A 22994-nucleotide genomic window follows, 5' to 3' on the forward strand; every position below is an offset into this window, starting at 1 on the left:
TCGGTTACTCAACTTGAATCAGGCTATCAAAGGATTTCAATTTGGTTCGCAGAAAATTAAAACTGCCACTTATGCGGATGACGTTCTCATCTTTTCTGAGGATAATGCTACTGCAATTCCAGCCACTTCCAATACTATTGAAGAATTTTCGCTCATCTCAGGGTATACTCTGAATCAGGATAACACGGAAATGTTTCCTCTTAATGCGTTGTGTTTCCCTTCTTACATGGGTAATGCAGGTTTTAAATGGCAATCGACTCGTATTAAATATTTAGGAATTTGGTTCTGTAAAAACCTTTTGGATACTATTTCTTATAATGAATCTCATATAATCGCTAAGGTTAAAGATCTGCTGATCGCCTGGTCTCCAAAATATATCTCCTGGTGGGGTCGATTTCAAACTTTTAAGATGATGATATCTCCTATTGTTAATTTCTTGTCCTCTATGCTGCTGATAAAGCTTTCCTCATCCTTTCTTCATGAGATTGATGTACTCACTTCAAATTTTTTGTGGAGCGATAAGCGCGTGCTAGAATTGCATATAAACATCTTAGAAAACCCTATGTTCTGGGAGGGGGGGGGGGGGATGTAATCTTCCGGATTGGAATTTATATCAGATCGCCTTTTTGGCGTCTTAAGGTGCTCTTTGGTTTGCTTCGGATTCTCCTCATACCCCCCCCCCCCCGTGGATCTATATTGAATGAGAGTTGTGCTCTCCTCTATCTACCTCTTCAACTGCTTCTAAGCTGGTTCTGCCGTATTCAGGTCATATTATTTCAGACACAATTAGTGCATTAAAATATATAGATAAAAAGGTTTCCAAACCCATTCATAAATCAAGGTGGTCTTCATTGTGGTATAATCCTAAAATTGTGACTGATATCGATCCTGTTATGATGTCTTCCTGGGCTAGTAAAGGTTGGTTAGAGATCTCTATGATTCCAATCATGACCCCATTCCCTTTTCCTCTTTAGCTAGAGAGTATAATCTTAATAATATGGATTTCTATGCCTTTCTGAAATTAAAGGTTGCCCTTTCTAAAATACCCCTTTGTCCAGACTCAGCTACTATTTCACTTCTTTCTATGTGGTCTCAGTCAGGTCATACTGCCTCTAGAATATATAAGTTTCTATCCGCTCCATTGCCTTCGCATTCTACGAATACACAGGATAAATGGTCACATCATTTTGAACAAGATATTTTTAAACATATTTCACAAGGGACATGGTAGGTGATTGGGAAGTTTCTCTACGGAATAAGATTGCTCCTTCCCTTATTCAATCTAAATTTTGTACATTGAATCTTCTGCACTGGACCCCTGCCCGTTTGCATAAACTGAAGCTTAGGGATAACGATCTTTGTTGGAATTGCAATTTGGTCTCTGGTACTCATCAACATATGTTTTTCAAGTGCTCATTGCTACAACCCTTTTGGGACTTGGTTCAGAATCATTTATCACTAATCTTTGGTATTGCATTTGAGCTCTCATTACCCATAATCTTATTGATTCCATGGGCTGCATCAACTCCTTTACCCCTTGATGATACTGATATGCAGTTGTTTGATCTCCTCATATCAATTGCTGCTAAAGTTATATTAACAGAGTGGAAATCCTTTAATCTATTTTCATATCATACTTGGTGGGCATGGGTATCATATCTTCGCGGGGCTCATACCTTTGTTGAGGAGAAACGCTATACTCCTTCCATTTCTAATACTGTTTGGAGGTCATTGGATAAATATATGAACTTGGCTTCGCAAGGGTTGGTGGCTCAGTACCCTTTTGTGTCTACCTCTTAACTTGTCTCCCTCAATGAAGCAGCTGTCCCCATCTATCGCTCGTCCTCTCTTCTCTTCCTTGATTTCCTCTTTCTTCCTACTTACTATTCTCTACTTTTTTAGTATTTTGTTGCTTTACTTATCTAGGCAATACAACTAGTTTGTAGGAGCTGTTCTTTTTTCAATCTCTGCTTATCCAGATTTGCTGATCTTTCACATATAATATTTATTAAATATAAATATATTTGTATCTATGAAATGCTCATCTATTTATGGATCACACTGCTAAGTTGTATTGCATTTTATTGTAACTGTATTAACTTGTGTTTTTTAAAACAATAAAAATATAGGAACAAAAAAAAAAGTGACTAAATGCCTTCCGATACAAAAAGATCACTTTTGTTTTTAATTGTCCCCATTCTTATATGCAAGGTGTACTTCATCACACTTAGGTCTCACTTGATTAGACTTTGCTTGGGCTGGCAGATTGTTGGCGGAGGACAAACAAGTTATTTATCTTTAGCAATGCGCAATTCTCAGTCGCCAGACTTAATACAAACGCTTTTCGCAGCAGTGCTCCCGCAAGCCGGGTAGCAGCGTCATGTGGATCCCAGTTAACTTTGTTCCAACCCAACAGTGACAGAGTGAAGCCTATGTAAGTCACCCTTGCATGCTGCTGTTAATTTATTTCTTGACTCAGTCCATGCTCTTACACACGGAGTCCAAAACGTAATCTTAAGAGTCAATGTACAGATCTCTAGATGGACTCCTAGAGAACAGAAAAGAGACCACTCCACAGAATGGGAAGGTTGGTAGGGAAAGAGTGTTACCAAAGGTGAGTAACTTGTTCTTCTGATGGACACTTTTATTCAAAGACTCATTAGCTTTGCAACAGATACCAAAGCATTGCATCCCACATTTGAGGGTCCATGGAATGGGCTTATTTATAATAAAAAAATCCTGCTGGACCATATGGGTAAAATGCCATTCCTGTCGGACCCGGCTGTCAAGTCAATAGTGCTTTATGAACTTATGCACTCACGCCCACATTGCAGCCTGTCAAATGTCCAGAATTAGTACTTCACATGCCAACGTAGTGAGAGCAGCCATGTCCCTGGCGGAATGACGAGCTCTCAATCCTTCGGTGGGGCAGGTTCTTGGCCAATGAGAAGCAGATCTTAATGCAGAGGCCTATCCACCTAGACAAAGCATTTTTCTGTAATACCTTGCTTTTCTTTACCCCCAAAGAACCCCACAAAGAGCTAATAGTCCAACATGGTCTTTAGAGTGATCAATGTAAAAGCTCAACGTTCTTTTGAGTGTCCAACCGATGGAGTCTCTCCTCTTCTTTCCAAGGGTGGGATGAAACAAAGAACGTTGGGAGGGTGATGGAATGCTCAATGTGAACAGGAGTCACAACTTCTGCCAAAAATGCTGCACTCGAGCTCAACACCAGTTTGTCTGGAAAAATGTGGTATAAGGCGGTTGCAGCAAGCGGGCCGGAAGCGGACTCATCTGCTGGGCTCGAGTCACTGTGACAAGGGAAATCATTTTCAGAGTAAGGAGACACAACAAGCAGCTCTGCAGAGCTGCTTGTTGTGTCTCCTTACTCTGAAAAGACACAACAAGCAGAGCTGCTTGAAGATGACAAAAGTCAGGATCAAACTGCTATCCCACTGCGGCATCACAAAGGGTTTTGTAGGAAATGTGTCAAATGTTTTTACAAATCACAACACGACAGGCGATTTAAACAAGGACAGCTGATCTGGCAAACGCAAAATGGAGGAAACTTTAACGGTGACCACAGCAAGCCCATGAAGGCCAAAGACTGAACAAACAAACAAAACATCAGAAAGTTTAGCCCACAATGGGTTTGTGTTGCAGACTTCCCACCAGACTATAAACTTGTCTCAGCTCTCTGCCTAAATGGATTTTGTATAAGGGCGCTGTGTAGGAAAGATAACATCCAAGACCTAAGGAGGTAGCCCGAAGGTAGTCCACTGCTGTCGCTCAATCTACACGCATAAAAGTGTAGATTGTGCAGGCCCGGGTGCAGGACCCTGCACTGCAGCTGTAACAGGAAATCCTCCTGAAGTGGAAGCCTGATCAGAGGCCCAGAAGTTCTCAATACTACACTCTGCTGGCCCAATACATACGCACTAGGATGACTTGGACCCAGTCGTTCCTGATCTTTTTCAGAACTTGCAGCATGAGAGATAGGGGCAGGAAGGCATAAAAGAGACCCAAGCTACACTGTAGGTAGACTGAGTCTCCAAGAGAGAGACATTTGGGAACTGTAGCGCACAAATGCACTGGTATTGTACCTTCACAATGGTGGTGAATAGGTTGAGCCAGGTTTCTGCCCACTGCTGGAGGATGCCATTCATTCTCCAGATGTAGCTGCCATTCATGAACTGCTTGGAGTCGCCAGCTGAGTTTTTCCACCCTGGCCTTTAAAGATCCCACCAGGTGGGTCATGACCAGGGAAATGACCTGCCGACTCAGCCAATTTCGCTGGGCCTCCTGGCACAGGACCTCATTCCATTCTGCTTGTTGCAGTACCACATGGCAGCGGTGTTGTCAGTGAGAACCTGTACCAGCCTCTCTTTAATAGATGGTAGGAAGGTCTTTAAAGCCAAGCAAATGGCCCGCAACTTAAACAGATGCCTGTGGGGCTGCAGGACGGTAATGTGAAAACAGGCATTCTGCAGATTCAGAGCTACCATCGAGTCTTTTGGATCCGAAGCAGACAGAACTTGGGTCAATGTGAAAATCTTGAATTTGTACCCTTTAAGCAAGAAATTGAGGAGGAGAATATCTAAAATAGGACGAAGGCCCCCCATCCTTCTTCAGCACCAGGAAATAACGGGAGTATCATCTAGTTCTTCCTTATTCCTGATGCTGGGACCAGTGCTAAACTTGTAAAAAATTAAGTGCCAGGCCCTCGTCAGGAGGTCACTGCAGCTTGCACCACGCACTGCTTCTGCAAGTGTAACCGTTCAGAATATTCCAAGCCTTCAAAGCTATCAGAACAGCTTGGGCGGCAGGTATTAGTAATGGTTAAAGTATGTTGAATTAATAATTACTGTTGTTGGGCTCCTTTCTAAATTGGACAAACTGTGCCACCATGTGGCAGACTGTCATAAGTGCCGGTGTTGACAATTAAGTGCCGGGGCCTGAGCAAGGGTTCACCACCGGCTCAAATTAACCCCTCGGTGGGACCATCTCTATGGATCCTTTGTCCCAAATAGCATTATCTATTCTAACAACCGCTCTGACGTTGGTGGAATAAGTGGCGGATTGCACAGTAATGACAGGGCATCCGTGTTGGATTATATGAAGCACCCATCTGTAGGATGCAATGCTCTGCCACCCGTGGAGGTAATACCTTATCTTGCTTTCAAGAGGATGGCCATGTGCAGCAGAGAACACGCTAAAGTGGTTTGTTGGATGGAGGTAGCATGGGGGCAGGAGATGTCTGGCGAGAGTTTGAGAAATGCGCTGTCTTTACATTGCTGGCTGACTCCCCATCCCAGGCCTTGAATGGACGGGGGTCAGTGGCTGTGGAGGTGGACCTGGGCGTTGTCGACGAGCAAACCCCCTTCTGAAACTTTGAAAGGTGTAAAACTGGTGAGGATACTGCTGCGTGGTTGCAGATAGGCTGAGGGAGTACGTTGTGCCCTACTTTCTTTGAAGCGCTCCAGGGTCAAGTCTGCCTTATCTCCAAAAAGATGGCTGTCATCAGATGGCATGTCTATTAGTGATGCCGGATTGTCACCCAAGAAGCCCGTGGATCTCATTCACACATGGTACCAAAACACCATGCTGGTACTGCTTGCACTGCCCAACAATCAGTGGTGTTCAGCTCTCAGTGAATGTCATACTTTGCAGTGTCCTGACTATATTGAGTGGTCTGAGCCGGATTAGCCCTGAACGCCTTCGGGACTGCCAGCACGGTTTCAGTGACAGAGTCCCACAATTCATGTGAGTAGCATCCTAGCAAGCAGCAGATTGACAGGTCTAAGGGCAAAGCTAGCCAAGAAAAAACACCCTTTTCCGGATACTTCCATCCATGACTCCCTATATGAGGATTACCAACAACCCTGAAACTACTCTAAAAAGAAGGATTGTTAATCTTGTGGCAAATGCAGTCGCCAGAGGCACCATTTGTCAAAAGGAGGCCGAATTCCTCACCCCGTACATACACGTATGCCCATCATATACAGCGTCCCCAAAACACATAAGGAAGAGTTAAATCCCCTGTTGAGGCCCATTGTTTCCACCATTGGGGTGGCCACCAAACTCCTATCCAAATATGTGGATGTATTCCTCAAACCCATTGTTCACAGATTACCATCATACGTAAAAGATACTGGACACTACATCTTCAAAATAGAGGACCTCCCTTTCAATGACCAGAGGGAATACTTGGTTGCCATGGACCTGGAGGCCCTCTATACTAACATCCCGCAGAAAGAGGTCATGAGGGTCATACAGGAGTCCTTGAAAGGGAAGATAATTGTAACAACTTGACATTTATCCTTGATTATTTAGACTTGGTTTTCAACGAGAACTTCTTTAAATTCAACGGGGACCTTTTTCAACAGATTCACCGGGTAAGCATGGGGGCTGCTTGTGCCCCTAGTGTTGCCTGCCTATATATGGGGAACTTTGAATCCCACCATATCTACGATGAAGTAGCACCTTTTATTGAAGGTTTTCTTCACTGGGCACAGTTTATTGATGATATTTCTTTCATCTGGAGGGGTGACCAGGAAACGGTGGCGGAATTCATACTATGGATACACGTGTGTGACCCCAATGAACAAGTTACTTACCTTCGGTAACGATGTATCTGTAAGACACATTAGTTAGTTAGATTCCTCACCTTAGAATATCCCCAGGCGTCAGGCTAGATCCGGAAAGATTTTTGTAGCAATACCCCTTGCGCGTCGGTAGGCGTCGTCTGCGGCTCCGCGTCCGTCGTCGGCATCGTGCGCCGGAATGACGTCGTCGGAGTACTTAGACGCCGCTCTCGCGCGCTGACGTCAGTTCTTATACATAGCTTTCCGCGCCAGGGACGCTGAGCCATGCAAGAGACCGACACTGGTGCCAAAAAATCTAGGGCCCTGAAAGGGAGAACCTTAACCCTAGATGTCGGTTCGCAGAACGGGGAGGCTGGGTGGGTCGGTGAGGAATCTAACTAACTAATGTTTCTTACAGATACATCGTTACCGAAGGTAAGTAACTTGTTCATCTGAAAGAAACACGTTAGTTAGATTCCTCACCTTAGAATAGATACCCCAGCAATACCAACCCCGGAGGTGGGCCTGCGAACCAAGATCACACCAGAAAGTCCTGGAGAACACAACGGCCAAAGTGGCCATCTCTCTGGACTTGGCTGTCCAGGCAATAGTGCTTGGCAAACGTGTGCAGTGAAGCCCACGTTGCCGCCTGACAGATGTCCTGCAAGGGAACTCCCCGGCCCAGGGCAGTAGTAGCCGCTGTGGCCCGGGTGGAATGGGCCCTCAGCCCAACAGGAGGGTCCTTTTTTGCCAAGGAGTAACAAAGTTTAATACACAACACGACCCACCATGAGATGGTCCGTTTGTGTACCGCTTTCCCCTTCTTAGCTCCTACGTATCCAACAAAAAGTTGGTCGTCCACCCGGAACTGTTTGGTGTGGTCCAAATAAAAGGACAGCGCCCGTTTTGGGTCCAGACGGTGGAGCCTCTCTTCATCTTTTGAAGGATGCGGAGGCGGAAAGAAGGTGGGCAACGTGACAGATTGCCCGATGTGAAAGGGAGTCACGACTTTAGGAAGGAAAGAAGGACGTGTCCGGAGGACAACCTTATCCGGATGAACCGAAAGGAAGGGAGGCTTAGCTGACAGAGCCTGGAGCTCACTCACCCGCCTAGCGGAGGTGATAGCCACCAGGAAGGCAGTTTTCAGAGTCAGTAGACGAAGTGGACAGTTGTGAAGGGGCTCAAAGGGAGCGCACATCAGAAAAGTGAGAACAAGGTTCAAGTCCCACTGAGGCATTACGAATGGAACAGGAGGGAACATATTAGTAATGCCCTTCAGAAAACGGGAGACAACAGGGGACTTGAAAAGAGAAGGCTGATCAGGAAGCCTTAAGAAAGCAGAGATTGCAGCAAGATAACCCTTCAAGGTGCTCAGAGCAGAGCCCTGCTGGGCCAAAGAAAGAAGAAAGAGTAGAACCTCAGAAAGAGGGGCGGAAAGGGGATCCACAGCCTTTGCTGTGCACCATGCCACAAATTTGTTCCACCGGCAGGCGTATACCGTCTTTGTGGAGGGACGCCTGGCTGCCAGAATGACATCACAGACTTCAGGAGGCAAGTCAAATGGCATCAACTGTCGCCGCTCAATCTCCACGCATGGAGGTGGAGGCTGGACAGGTTTGGGTGTAGGACCGTCCCCTGCTGCTGCGACAGAAGGTCCTCCTGAAGAGGCAGACGTATCGGGGGATCGATGGACATACTGAGTAGCTCGGGATACCAGTACCTTCGTGCCCAATCCGGAGCCACCAAGATGACTTGGGCCCGGTCACGCCTGATCTTCTTCAGCGCTCTGGGCAGAAGTCGTATAGGCGGAAAGGCGTACAACAGATAGCAACTCCACTCGCGACGAAAAGCGTCTCCGAGCGAGTGCCGCCTTGGAAATTCCAACGCGCAGAACTGCTGACATTGCACGTTCTCTTCGGTGGCGAATAGATCTAACCAAGGCTCTCCCCACTGCAGAAAGAGACCTTGCGCCACGTCCGAGTTCAGACGCCATTCGTGATCCATCATGCACCGGCGGCTGAGTTCGTCTGCTCTGGCGTTCAGAGAGCCCGCCAGATGTTGAACCACCAGGGTAATGCCCTGATGTTCCAGCCATGTCCAGAGGCGCAGAGCCTCCTGACAAAGGGTCCAGGAACCCACCCCGCCCTGTTTGTTGCAATACCACATGGCGGTGGTGTTGTCCGTGAACACCTGCACGACACTTCCCCGGACAAAGGGAAGGAAGGCTTTTAGTGAAAGTCGGATCGCCCTCAGCTCCAAGAGGTTGATATGGAGCCGAGTCTCCGCCGGAGACCAGAGTCCTCTGATCTCCGCCTCTCCCATGTGGCCCCCCCCTCCCAGGAGGGACGCATCCGTCACTACGACATGCTCCGGTTGGGGTAGGGAGAGGGATCTGCCGCTGACCCAATCACGATTCGTGAGCCACCACTGCAGCTGGTTCGCAGTGCCCTCAGAGATCAAGCTGTGGTCGGACAGGTTGCCTCGATGCTGGGCCCACTGAAACTTCAGGTCCCACTGCAGAGACAGCATCCGCCACCTGGCGTGAGGTACCAACAGGATGCAGGAGGCCATCAGCCCCAGAAGCCGCAGCACCAACCTGACCGAAACCCAGGACAGAGGCCGGAAGATGGAAATCAGGTCCTGAATGTCCCGGACCCGCTGTTCCGGCGGATAGACCCGGAACTGCGCCGAATCGAGAACCGCCCCAATGAAAAGGAGCTTTTGGGAGGGACTCGGGTGCGACTTTGGCACATTGATGGAGAACCCCAGCGAGTGCAGGAGGTCGGCCGTAGTCTGGAGGTGGGAGACGACTTGCTGGGGCGAGCCCGCCTTCAACAGCCAGTCGTCGAGATAGGGGAAGACTGGGACCCCTGATCTGCGCAGATGAGCTGCGACCACCGCCATCACTTTCGTGAACACCCGAGGGGCACTGGTGAGGCCGAAGGGGAGCACGGTGAACTGAAAGTGCTCCTGACCCACCGTGAACCGCAGGTAACGCCGGTGGGCCGGCAGGACGGGGATGTGGAAATAAGCGTCCTGCAAGTCCAACGCTACCATCCAGTCTCCAGGGTCTAGGGCAGCCAGAACCTGAGCTAAGGTGAGCATCTTGAAACGGTCCTTCCGGAGGAAGGCGTTGACGCTCCTGAGATCCAAGATCGGGCGTAGGCCCCCTTTGCCCTTCTTGGGAACCAGAAAGTAGCGGGAATAACAACCACAACCTACTTCCGGCCCAGGAACGCGCTCCACGGCCTCTTTGGCCAAGAGGGCCGAAACTTCCTCTCGTAGAAGATGCAAATGATCCCCCGACATACGGTGGTTCAGCGGTGGCATGGCTGGAGGGGTCATCTCGAAGGGGAGGGAGTAGCCCCTTCGGACGATTTGCAGCACCCACCTGTCCGACATGATGGAGCGCCAGTGGAGCAGGTGATGGCGAACTCTGCCGCCCACTGGCGTGGAATGGGCCTGAAAGCTCGGACTAGGAGGGCTTTGAGGCGGATGCTGCCGGGGTGGATGTGGACTGACCAGCACGTTGACCTCCAGTACCGCCTCGGCGGAATCCACGTCTGCGACCGCGTGCAGGTTAGTTCTGCGGCCGGTGGCTGGGCGGACGTGAGGAGGCGCCCCTTCCTTGGCCACGAAAGGGACGAAAGGCGGAAGTTTGCGGCCGCGGGGCCGAAAGACCCAAGGACTTGGCCGTGGCCCGGGAGTCCTTGAACCGTGCCAGCGCACTGTCTGCCTTCTCACCAAAAAGGCGAGTGCCATCAAAGGGCATGTCCATGAGGGAACTCTGAACATCCCCCGAAAATGCCACCGTGGTGGAAATCGCCCTACCCAGCGAGTCCGTGGTGTCAAGTCCACACCGTATGGCATGTCGTGCTGCATCTCGCCCGTTAGCAAGTGCCTGGGAGAGACGTGTCCGGGCCTCCTCCGGACACAGGGGCAGCACGTCCTCCACCGCATCCCACAGAGAGTGGGAGTAACGGTCCAAGATGCAAGCGGTGTTCAAAGACCGCAGCCCCAGGCTCAGGGACGAGAACAGTTTCTTCCCGAACTGTTCCAACCTCTTGGATTCCCTGTCCGGAGGAGCGGACGGGAAGGAGGATTGGGACGTAGAGGCCTGGATAACCAGACTCTCAGGGGTGGGGTGTTGGGACAGGAAACTGGGGTCGCCCGGAGCAGGGCGGTGGCGCCGGGCTAAGTTCCGATCCACAGGAGGTACTGTGGAGGGCTTGGACCAAGTGCCCTGGAGAACGTCGACGAGGGCCTCATTAAACTGCAGCAGAGGCTCTGTGGAGCTTGCTGTCGGTTGAAGCACCTCAGTGAGGACGTTAGTCCTCACGGCCACAGCAGGCAAGTCTAGCCCAAGGGCTTCGGCCGCCTTGCGCAGCACCACTGAAAAAGCTGCACCTTCCTCCGACGCCACAGTACGGGGAGGTGTCCAGACCACTGGCATCCCCCAATTCGTCTGCCCAGTCCTGAGAAAGATAGGCCCGTCTGGCCAGAGGATCCTCAGATCCCTCCCAGTCACCCCCGTCATCCGAGTCCTGATACACAGGAGGAAGGGACGGAGCCGGACGGTAGATGACTTGCTCATCCAGCGGCGCCGGCGTCGGTCGACGCCGAGCCGGCGTCGGGTCCGGAATGGGGGTAAACAGGGGAACGGCGCCGGTGGTGGAACCGGAACCGGGGTCGGGGTCGGCGCCGGCGGAGGAGGCGTGACGAGGTCGACCGGCACCGACAGAGATCCAGGCCTGGATCCCTCGGGGACCCGTGACGTCGGGGCCAGAGCCGTCGACGGCGCCGGGGCCGGAGCCGCCGGTACGCGAGGTCGCCCAGTCGAGTCCGCGGGGCCCGAAGGCGCGCCGGCGGGCTTCGACGGTGGAGCCAGGCCTCTCATGGCCGAGAGGAAGGCACTGATCTCCGCCGGCGTCGCGTCAGTCCCAGGGACTGGAGGGTATGGGGACGGACGCGGCACCTGCGGCTCCGGCGGAGCCGCGGGGGTGGAACCACCTTGACCCTCGGCCGAGTCGCGCGACCGGCGAGGGGAGTCCTAAGAGCAATGTCACTTCTTGGAGTGCTTCGACTTACCCGAAGAGCCCGACGAGCGATGTCGATGTCTGCGGCTCCGCGACCGGTCCTTGGACCTCCTCCTGGACCGGAACCTCGAGCAGCACGGAGCCGAGTGGCGAAGCTCGAGAAGCTTGCAGGACCGCTCCCGCCTAGCCTTCAATGTCAAGGCCTGACAGTCGGGGCACGAGTCCGCGTCGTGGTCGGCCCCCAGGCAGAAGAGGCACCGGCGATGGTGATCCGTCACCGACATCAGTCGATGACAGGCGTCACAGGCTTTAAAACCAGGCATCCTACCGGCACCAACAGTCGACCAAAAAAGTCAAAAAAGTTAGTCAAAAGTTGACTAGGGGTAAGATCTTCCCGGATTGGCGCTTACTGGCGCGGAAAAAAGAAGAACTGACGTCAGCACGCGAGGGCGGCGTCTAAGTACTCCGACGACGTCATTCCGGCGCACAACGCCGACGACGGACGCAGAGCCGCAGACGACGCCTACCGACGCGCAAGGGGTATTGCTACAAAAATCTTTCCGGATCCAGCCTGACGCCTGGGGATATTCTAAGGTGAGGAATCTAACTAACGTGTTTCTTTCAGATCTCAAATTCACTGCGCAGATCAGTAATGTGAAAGTGGAATTCCTGGATGTGTGGATAGAACATCACAACTTACATCTCTCAGTGTCCTTGTACATGAAACCCACAGCCAGGAACACCCTTCTACATTTTAGTAGTTTCCACCCCCGAAGTCAGAAAGAAGGAATACCATTTAGTCAATTCCGCCGCATGAGGAGAAATTGCACCACCATCACGGATTTCCAGACTCAAGCGGAGATCCTCAAGCACAAACTCATTGCTAGAGGTTATCCGGCCAAACTCCTCAAAGGATTCTTTGAAAAGAGGCAGATACTATGACCGTGAGAACATGTTCAGACCTAACAACAAACTGCAACAAAAACTGGTTTGCGTGAACAAACACTCCAACATGGATGGCAAAATCCGCCAAATCGTTAACACACAATGGCATTTACTCAACATTAATGACAATGAGAATAAATTGCCTAGGCCTCCTTTTGCTTTCAGGAGAAACAAGAACTTACGAAATCTATTGGTCAAAGCAAAGAGAACCGAAAAGGACAACTTCTGCCAAAAATCCATTACGGGTGGTGACCCCATTAAAGGAAACCACAAATGCGGTTCTTGCCAAGCCTGTACAAATGCAATCGTGGGAGATAACATTAGGATAAACAATAGAACAGTTTATCTCAAGGACTTGACCAACTGTCGCTCATCCAACATCTATCGGAATCTGTGCCTGTGCGGCCTTGGATATGTGGGCGAAACTAGTCGTGAATGCAGAAAAAGAATAGGTAAACACAAATCCAACATCCATACCGCCAAACATCCTGCCCCGTTGGTCCATCACTGGCAGGACTTAAATCACACAGAGACCTGAGGTGGATCGTCCTAGAGAAGATAGTACCCCAGCAGCATACTACAACTATCTGAAAGAAAAGGTAGGTTTTCTGGATCTTCACTCTTAAAATCAAAGAAAAGGGTCTAAATTAACAGATCCCATGGGGAAATGCCATCTAAAGCTGTGCCCTGTTAGGGTGTAGCATTTCTCCCCCCATTGTGGGTTTTGCTCATTTTTCCATTCTTGACGCATCGGATCTTGTTGAGATACCAGGATCCCAGGTTCTTCCTTTTCTGAGATCCTTGTACCCATATTATCGGGGCCTGATTCTTTCTCTGGCCCCAACCTTCCCACCTGCCCACTGGTGGGACCTGGTATGCCTATTTTAGGTTGATATCCTGCCTCTTCGGCCCTGCTGTGCCCTGTTGTGACAATTTCTCCTGTGGGCATTGACTTCTTTACTACTCGTTTCCATGTTTATTTCTTTCCCCTTTTTTCATACATTTTATACACTTTCTTTAGTGTATATTTTCTTTGGTCACCTTTTAATTTAGTTAGTTTTTGCAATTAGAGAAAACTTTTTCCACGACTACCGATACTGGGTGCTTTCTATTTTCTTGCCTTCAATATGGCTGCCTTGTTTTTTCAGACCTCTAGGCAGTGATTCCCTGGGCCTTTGCCGAGATTGCGGATGGTTTACTTAGTGTTTGGACCAGGTGCGATTGATCTCCTTCTGCACCCAGTTCCCACTTCTGTGAGTCTCCCCTGTTATCCTCTGTTTTTCCTCCTCTTCAAGATGGCGGCGTCTCAGCCCTTCGGAGTCTCCTCATCTATCCTCCTATCCCAAAATTTCTGGCGCTATTTATTTGTAGTGTCATCCTGCATCTGCCTCTCGTCTTCATCGGGGGAGCTCCCCAGCATCCCTAGACCTCCGGAAACGTTAGAACACTTCAAATCGGCTCAGCCCAAGGAGAGTTTGTCTGAGCCTGCATTTTCTTTCTTCTTCTCTGTAGTGGCCCGAGCCAGGGTATGGCGTTTTTCTAGCCATGAATTTATTCTGCCCACTATAGGCTCTCACCTACTGGGTTCGCCCTGTTTCACCTCCCTATCACTACGCCCTGTTTCGCCTTCCTATCACTAACGGGCATTCCTTGTGTTATTGCGGTTACGTCCTTCAGGGTTGAGTACCTTTTACTTTGTCATCATAGGACTACCCGGTGTCGCTTAGCAGGGATTAGCGCCTCCTTTTCTTCATCAGTAGCCTTGTTCCCGCCCAGCTTTCTCTCCCTGTCTCAGTTACCTCCTGGCCCACCCTGGGCTTTAATTAGCCAGAAGGGGTCTTTGTGCTGTATTGATGTAACCGCCTCAGGGTGGTACCACGGCCATTGGGACCTGTGCGGATGAATCACCCGATCACCTTTCTTCTCCCCCACCTATTATCCATGCTCCGGGGGAAGATGCAGCACAGTCCTTTTGAAGTTAGGAATCTTTTCCTCGCTTTTCGGGGACATCTGCATTTTAGATGTATTATACCCCGAGCCGTAGAAGGGAGAATGTCCCCTGTTCCCATCCCACCCCTTATACCTCGGGCGGTCATTATTGTCAATATTTGTTATTTAGCCAACTGTCTTTTGTCTATTCCTTATCCTTCAACATCGACGTGCATTTTTGTAGATATCAGGGACTTTCAATCTTTGCCTTGGTTTATTCGCCACCAACATCCTTGTTTGGACATTCCATGGCTCTGTCGCATAGACCTTCAGACCCCTGCCACTAGTTTATGCCCTGTAGGCCCCCCGCCTACAAATTCCACCCCTTTGTAAGTATTACATTGGACTAGATGGGAATCGCTCTTTAGACATCTTAGGGCATGGGGTACCTCTCCCCGTCTTAGAATCACTCTCTTATCTTCTTTTCTTATGATACCTTGCAAGGGGCCTCCCTCATCCAATACCCTTTTTGGATTCCTAGGTTATCTGGTCAGTTTAGGCTGAACTGATACTACTTCAGGTATATATATATATATATAGCTCTATAGGCACTTATCATTTTATGAGTGTTCGCGCTTTGGTGCAGGGCCTTTTTTAAGTATCTTATTTAATCACTCTTCACCCTTACCTTAATCTGGTTTTACGTTAGTCAGCACACACCTCCTTTGGTGTTGTGGGATACAAGGTTTCCCTGCCTCCTCCTATGCACGTCTCCAACCTTTTTGCATATCACCTATGAAATACTTTGCTCGTCCTCCCCCATTTGATGCCAGTGTTTCTCTATTTATTTTAATCATGGCGACGCTACAGCTCAAGTATCTTTCCTTTTTAGGTTTCCCAGGCGCCTGCAGTTTGACTTGCATCTTGTTTTTCTGCACCCCGAGGAAAAAGGTGTGACCCACATGCAGGGTCGTCCACCGAAACGCGTGTTCGCGCTAGGGTCCCCTGATCTTTATGTCTCCTCCAATACTATCATGTTGTGGCTTCCTTTGAGGTTCACATGAAGCCTGACATTTTTTTTCCACCTAATGAAAATATATGTCGAAATGGTGACTGTATGATATCATAGAAGAACTATAAAGCATTTTATGGCCCATTTTATGTATAACATTGTTAAAGATCTACCGATGGAGGCCAATGGGTTTTGATGCAGTGGACCCCTTGTGAATATTGTGATTGCATGAATGAGTGAGTATGATTCAGCTGAGAGTATGAGTTGGTAGAGTGTATGTTTGTTGCGCCTGAGTTTCATCTATATATACAACCATGTTTCTCATGCATATTGTATTTTGTGGAATATTTACTGAAGGTTTATTAACTGTCTATTTTATACCTTGAGAATTGTTATAATACATTTGATACATTAGTTCTGATAACCATGGTTCCTGGATATTAGTGTCTTTAGCATCTGCTGCTTCTGGGCTGTTAGCACACTATATTCCTGCTCTTGGGGGATGTGATGTTGCTGTTCCTTTGTTTTATCCTTGACCCACAGCTTTACTTTAAACCATTTTCAGGCAGTGGGTTGTTTCTCATTGATTACTTGCCCTATCTGGTGGGGTTGTAGGGAAGGAATTTATCAAACAGCCTCTCTGGAATACGGTGCTACATAAGAAAGGTGGGGGTAACCGGAAGATGGATTATGGCGACAAGCCACTTGTCTAGTTCCACTTGGGAAAATCACAATTAGGAGAGACAAGGGAATAAGCCTTCTCTAACTCCCCTCCAAAGCTAAGAACTCACTATAAAGAAAAGGACAAGAAGTTAAAAAACTCTCTGACTTCAGAGCAAGTTTATCCAATGAGATACTATTCCCTGTTCCCACTGCAGACTACTCTAGTTCTTATAGTTAGAAACGGGACACAATAGGGGCGGGGGAAAGAAATTAAATTTCTTAATACTGCCCTCACACACTTTTCAGTGTCATGCTTCATCATTAGGCCGCATCTGACGCCCAGGTGCAGACCAACACACTGGGCGGACAGCAAAATAATTTTTTTGAATATACGGTGGGGAGGAAAATAAAGTATACAACGAACAACTAAATAGGGAAAAGTTGTTCCCTCAAGAAGGGATCATAAAGTGCAAAACATAAAAAATAGTGTTAAAACAATCTGAGGGGAAACCGGAGGTAACCTTTATTCTTGGACACCCTCGACAGGGTTAAAAATCAATTAGTAGGATATACCGGGGAGATCAGTACACATGTATTCTAGTTGCAGGAACCAACATGTTTCGGCCTATATCCTATGCCCCCACGGTGGAAATAGGGAATAGTATCTCATTGGATAAACTTACTCTGAAGTCCAAGAGTTATTTTTAACTTCTTGTCCTTTTCTTTATAGCGAGTTACATTCCCATGTGGGCTCAAACAAGTTCTTGCAAAAGTGCCCATGAGAGTGCCAGTAAGTGCCTCATTAAATGGTAACAGAGGTTTTGAAGATTATCTCGGTTGTCGGACCGCAGTGAGCACTTCAATCTTCAATAGAAGGTAGTTGCAGATCTACAACCTCAGCTGCTCTTCTAATAACTATGGCAAAGGGAGTCAACTCTTCTGTGGAAGTACTGGAGAGGGTGATGGGGGTGACACCAGCCCTGTGTCTTTGGATGTGTCTATTCCACTAGCCTCTTGTGGGTCTATATAGAAAGTGTTGTGATTGTAATGTTAGAAAAATCATCCCTGTCATCACCATCATCACCAAATGCAGGTTGGCTCTGATCAGAGCCAACCCAAGAGTTGTTGGAGAAATGCAGTATGGCCTCTAGGTAAATGCATTGTTTTTGCTGAGTCATTCAGGTAAAACAGTAGGCCAGTGTATGTCACTCTGCGAGTTATACAAGATATCTTAAAATCAGTTCTGGCTTCCAAAGGAAATCAGTGGTGATGTTTCAAGACGGGAGTGATCTGATTGGATTTTTTGGATCCAGTAACCAGACATGCAGACGCATGGAGAATGGCTCTTACAATTGCTATTACAGATTTGGGAAGGGCCACCTATATTATGTTTCCTCCATAAATATAGGTTAGAAGAAGGGATGTATAGTTTCAGTTTTGAAGGTGATAGGAGGAAGAATTTGCCAATTTTGCAGTATCGTCAGGTAGATTGAGGTTTTGGTCGATGCTAAATCTTAGGCACTTGGCATGTGGGGACCACTAATGGGGAAATACCTAGAGGGTGTAGAGCGTTGAGCTATTGCTGGAGTGGCATTGGGGAGTCACCAGAAAAGAGGGGTAAAAATTCTATTTTGGGTGCGTCCATTTACGGAGAGAAAGGTCATTCATGTGGACAGCTTTTCTAGGGAGGGTTTTAGATTTGATAAACTGTCCAGGTTTGACACCCTTAAGTACAACCAGCTGAATGTAGTAATCATACTTCTGTCTGAAAATATGTTAGTCTTGTACAATTGTGCCCAGGAGTTCCATATATGTATTTAAAAGTTATGGCGAGAGGATGGAGCCTTGTTTCAGCTGCATTCAGCACCACTGATTATTCAATGCATGTTCATTAACTAAAAGGGTGAAATTGTTTAACCAAGACTTGGACAGGACAGCATTTTCTTTAGATGCTTCAGCCTGCCTCTCTTTCACAATTTCAATGATGGATAAATATTTGCTTAGGTGTTCTTTCCTCCCTCTTATTTTCAATGTTATCGTAATTCTTCTTATTTCTTTCAGCCGGTCCGTTTGTGCTTTTTTCACCACATAGACTAATGACACTCAGTTATTTCTAACAGAAGGCCACAGCAACCAAACCAAAGACACTCAAAGGAGAACCCTAACTTCTGGGAACCCATTATCTGATGCAACCTTAATGACTCAAGGTGAATCTATCTTTAACAAAAGTTTGTTGATGAATCCATCTAGGTTTAAGGCAAGATTGTTTATGAAGGGCACTTTCCCCCTAAGGTGGGGACTCCCTGGTGCAATTTGAAAATAACTTCTGAAGGAAGACAGCCTGCGAGGAACCAGTCTTTGGAAAAAATAATCTTTGGACTTACATTAAATGTAAAGTGCATGTAAAATCTGCAACGAACCTTAGGTTGACCATATTGATTCTACTCTAAACAAGTTTACAAGCGTTCTATGTGTTTTATGGACAAGGGAGCTTCAGTGGTCCATGCCAATGAGTTTGGGAAAACAGAAGCCCTCCCATTAGAGACTCAAAAGACCATCTAGGTTTTTGCAAGAATGTTAAAACTTAGATTTATTATAAGTGCCTTAACTTTCAGTGGCACGGTCCTTCAGGAGTTAATGTTAAAGTGCTGTATTAGACACTTAGAAGTAAATTTCATTTGTTTCAAATGAAAATGAAATTTTAAATCATTATAAAACTGCACCAAAGAATTACAGTACTCTAAAGCAGAGTATTTTTTTATACTAATGGTTGTAGAATTGATTTATACTTTATCATGGCCACCGAAGGAAAACAAAAATTGTATTGCTTTGCACTTATATATCCATATTTGTGAACAGGAAATACATATGTTTGGTTACCACTGAATTAGGTGAATAAAGACATGAAAAGAACACAAGGCAGAATGATAACGAAATGTTATACTATGAAATTGAGAGTGCAATCAGTCATCGTCATAAATCTCTTTATCTCCACAAGGACTAGAAAAATATTGCATACTTACTCATAGTTTATTAGGAACTGGCAGAACTAAAACAAAACCCTAAACTGTTTAAATTGACTCAACTGTATATGTGATGAATGTCAGCTCTGCAAGAAAGCTACAAACAAAACATTATTTACCTTGTCAAGAGAATTGCTCTTTTCGCTGTTCCTTTCTGGAATACTGTTTCCCGAATCAGTGCTTATAAGTGAGCCTCTGGAATCTGCATTTCTCACACAGTTGATATTTGGAGTAGATGACGTGTGTGGAGAGGCTTAAATAACAAAATATACAAAAGCATTTAAATTCAGTCAATTTCATGCTTTAATCAGATTTTAGAGCATAAATTTAAAAACTCAAAAAAAGATAACTCCCATGCCTAAACAATTTAATGGTGAGTGTCACTTGTACAAAATACATAATATAATTAAAGTATATACTGTGAATGACATGTAACAGGTTAACAACTCTGACGTTTCAAATTCCCGTCCTTCACTATGAAGCACTGAATGTAAAGGGTATCATTATCTTTAATGTTACAACACATAGGGCTTGAGTTAAATTAGCAGATTGCATATTGCATCACAAATATGATGGATATTCTATCCGGCGTATTACAAGTGCCATTGGCTATAATGCACTTGTAATACGGAGGGTGGGATATCTGCCACGCTGGTGACTGAGTATACCATCTGCCAAATTCTAAATAAGGCTTTTACTTCCCGAGGTAGTGTTCCTCACGACAAGCATCCAAGGATGAACGAAAACTCATTCATGTCGATATCCTCTTACGAATCAAGAAGATATCGCTTACTAGTGTGCAAGGAGCGGTACAGCACTGGAAGTAAAGGTGATAAAGGTAACAGCAGACTCTCTCCCTTACTGCGGAGTCCATTCTAAACTCTGCAGAGAGCAGTGTTTAGGTCAAAATTGGGCAGGTGAAAAGACATACACTTTTTATTTCGGCCCTGAAACAATTAGTAAGGTACCGTCAGCATGTCAATCAAGTGCACCACCCTCAAATGTGGGTTGTTCAGCTTGCAAGCAGTTACATGTCATAAGTGGCCAAAGAACTTGCATCATGGGTGCTACATTATGAAGCACCAAGAACATGTTTTCCAATCAGGAGATTATGGCTTAAGTTTCAGTGGAATTGTACTCTGTAATGTTCATTATTGTTTTTTTTAATTAATTTCATTTTATTTTTTCAACCAACCAGTAGACCCATATCACACAATATTTGTCAGTCTTCACTGTTCAGTAGTACATAACATGTGGGGTCGCAATCCACACCATATACATATCAGTTACTACGTTTTTAGTTCTTGCATCAGCAGATGTTATTTCACTTTACATGCGTCTCTACACTCCCCAGCAATCCGACAATTCCCTGTGTTCCATAGCATCTGTTCCCTGTGTGATATCCCAGGTATAATATCGTAAGGGCCAGTCGCAACTTGGGTCAGATCATGTTTCGGGTTCCGGTGCTGCCTGTAAGTATTGAACCAGCGGCTCCCAGAAGTCTCTGGGCCGCGAGGCTTGCAGAATATCCTCCGCATAAGTCTCTAGCGTCGACTTACAATAGGTCATGTCTGTGATCCAGTCCTTAAATCTGGGGGGTCTTTTGCTTCTCCACTTCATCGCAATCCGCCTTTTTGCAAGCAACATTGCTACCGCCAAATATTTCCTGCGTCTAGCATGTTTAAGTTTCCTAGCACCTAAAATGCATACGAAGGGAGTATTAGGGATCTGTTCTGACAGCATTTCGGATAGTGTGGCGGTGACTTCCTCCAAATAGGTCTGCAATTGTGGGCATGACCATGAAGTGTGTAAAAAGTAAGCACCTGGTGCGCTGCACCTCTGGCAGTTGTCGGTCTCCCTCAGGCCTAACCTGTGTAGTTTGGCCGGCGTATAATATAGTTGATGGAGGAATTTGAAATGAATGATACACAAGTTGCAATTTGACGTAAGAAGTGTAAGTTGTGTGCAGCTATAGAGTGCCAGTCCTGTTCATCAATTGTATCTCCTAGTGTCACTTACCATCTACCCAACGCTGCGGTAGGTTTCTCAGCCTGTTCCTCTTGGACTGCGTTGTACAAGCGTGTCACCATATTTTTCCGGTTGGGAGCGGTTAACAATATTTATTTTATGTATTCGATTATGTAGGTTCTTTCGGAAATGTGGTGTATAAAGATCTGACCGCCGTACGTAATCGTAGGTATGCAAATTTCTTCAGAGGGAGTTGATGAGCACACAATGAGGGATCTGTCCATTTAATGAATGTGTTATGGGGGTATAGTTGTCCCATAGAGGTCAGCCCCATCTCCGTCAGTAGGGTATTCATTTTCTTTTCTTGCGTTACGGTAAGTCTAGGGTGTCTCGCCATGGGCAATGCTCTTGCATACACAGGTAACTTACGTGCCCTGTGTGCCAACGCATGCCACGCCCTTGAGGTGCATAGAGCTGTGTGAATTCTGTCCCTTAGTGTGTGCCTTATCGGGTCAGCTATGAGCGCAGTCAGTGGGAGAGGGTCGACGCTATCCTTTTCTACCGCAATGTGTGGTATATATGCATGGGATTTCGTCCAGTAGTGTGCGTGCTGTACTTGTGCACAGAGGTAGTATAGGTGGAAGTCTGGTGCCTCTAAGCCTCCTAAATGATATGGTTGGGTTAAGACCTTCCAGCTCGTTCTGGCCTGCTTGCCTGCCCATGTAAGCTTTTGCATAGCAAAACACAATCTCACAGAAAAGGCCGCATTCAACGATATTGGTACATTCCAGAACAGATACAGAAACCTTGGTAATACAATTATTTTCTGTAAGGCTATCCTATCCGCCATTGAGAGTGGCATTTTTATCCATTTATCTACCTGTTCCTCTAATCTCGCCAGCGCCATCCCAAAGTTCTCTCTAATAACCAATTCTGGGTCACAATGGATCCAGACCCCTAAGTATTTAACTGGATCTGTCCGCCATTTTAAAGGGTATTCCTGTTGAGGTTCCCCTGTTTCCGCAGTTAAGGGTATCACAACTGATTTGTCCCAGTTTATACGGAGGCCCACATATCGCTCGTATCTAACATATTCCCTAATAAGCGGGTTTAAGTTTCTATCTGGGTACGTAGTGTAGAGGACCATGTCGTCAGCATACAGCACAATGCCAATGGGGCTGAGGCCGAATTGCAGGGCAGATTCCGAGTGTTTCTGTCTAATCTTGCAGGCCAGTGGTTCTAGGATTAGTGCAAAGAGCATTGGCGATAGTGGGCAGCCTTGTCTGGTGCCACACTTTATCTCTATGGGGTTGGATGTGTAGCCATTTATTCTGACCCGTGCCGTAGGCACCGCGTACAATAACGATATCCATTTTAGGAATGGGTCTGGGAACCCCATCTTTCGGAGAGTGGCGAACATAAAATCCCATTCTATTGAGTCGAATGCCTTGGCAGCATCTAAAAGGGCCGCAGCAGCTGGCATATTCGGGTCGAAGTGATGGTATAGCGCGAAAATGGTACGAATGTTGTGGGTGGTTGACCGTGTTGGCATAAAGCCTGCCTGGTCTGGCAACACCAGATTGCAGAGGAGAGGTTGTATTCTGTTCGCTAAGATCTTAGCGTCTATGTTTATCAGGGATAGAGGTCTGTATGGTTCGCACTCAGTGGGATCCTTACCCGGCTTCGGGAGTGCTATCAGGAACGCCTCATTTAGTGAGGACGGGAGTGTGCCTTCCTCATAAGCTTCTTCAAGGATTTCAGCAAAATGTGGGATCAGTAGATCACGATATTCTTTATAAAATTCGCCCGGAAGACCATCCAGTCCCGGCGCTTT

The 22994-nt window shown here is 47.0% G+C and overlaps 1 protein-coding gene across 8 annotated transcripts in view; it reads right to left on the reverse strand.

The window, feature by feature from the left end:
• The window catches only part of DOCK9 (dedicator of cytokinesis 9), a 1069784-nt gene that overhangs the window by 276401 nt on the left and 770389 nt on the right, over nt 1–22994 (reverse strand). For all 8 annotated transcript variants that reach the window (XM_085622123.1, XM_085622117.1, XM_085622120.1 and 5 more), the window contains exon 34: nt 19312–19445. In XM_085622123.1, the coding sequence (XP_085478249.1) occupies nt 19312–19445 (134 nt within the window). The remainder of the gene's footprint in view (nt 1–19311; nt 19446–22994) is intronic.

The sequence above is a fragment of the Triturus cristatus genome, chromosome 8 (genome assembly GCF_964204655.1).
Source record: "Triturus cristatus chromosome 8, aTriCri1.1, whole genome shotgun sequence".
NCBI lineage: Eukaryota > Metazoa > Chordata > Amphibia > Caudata > Salamandridae > Triturus > Triturus cristatus.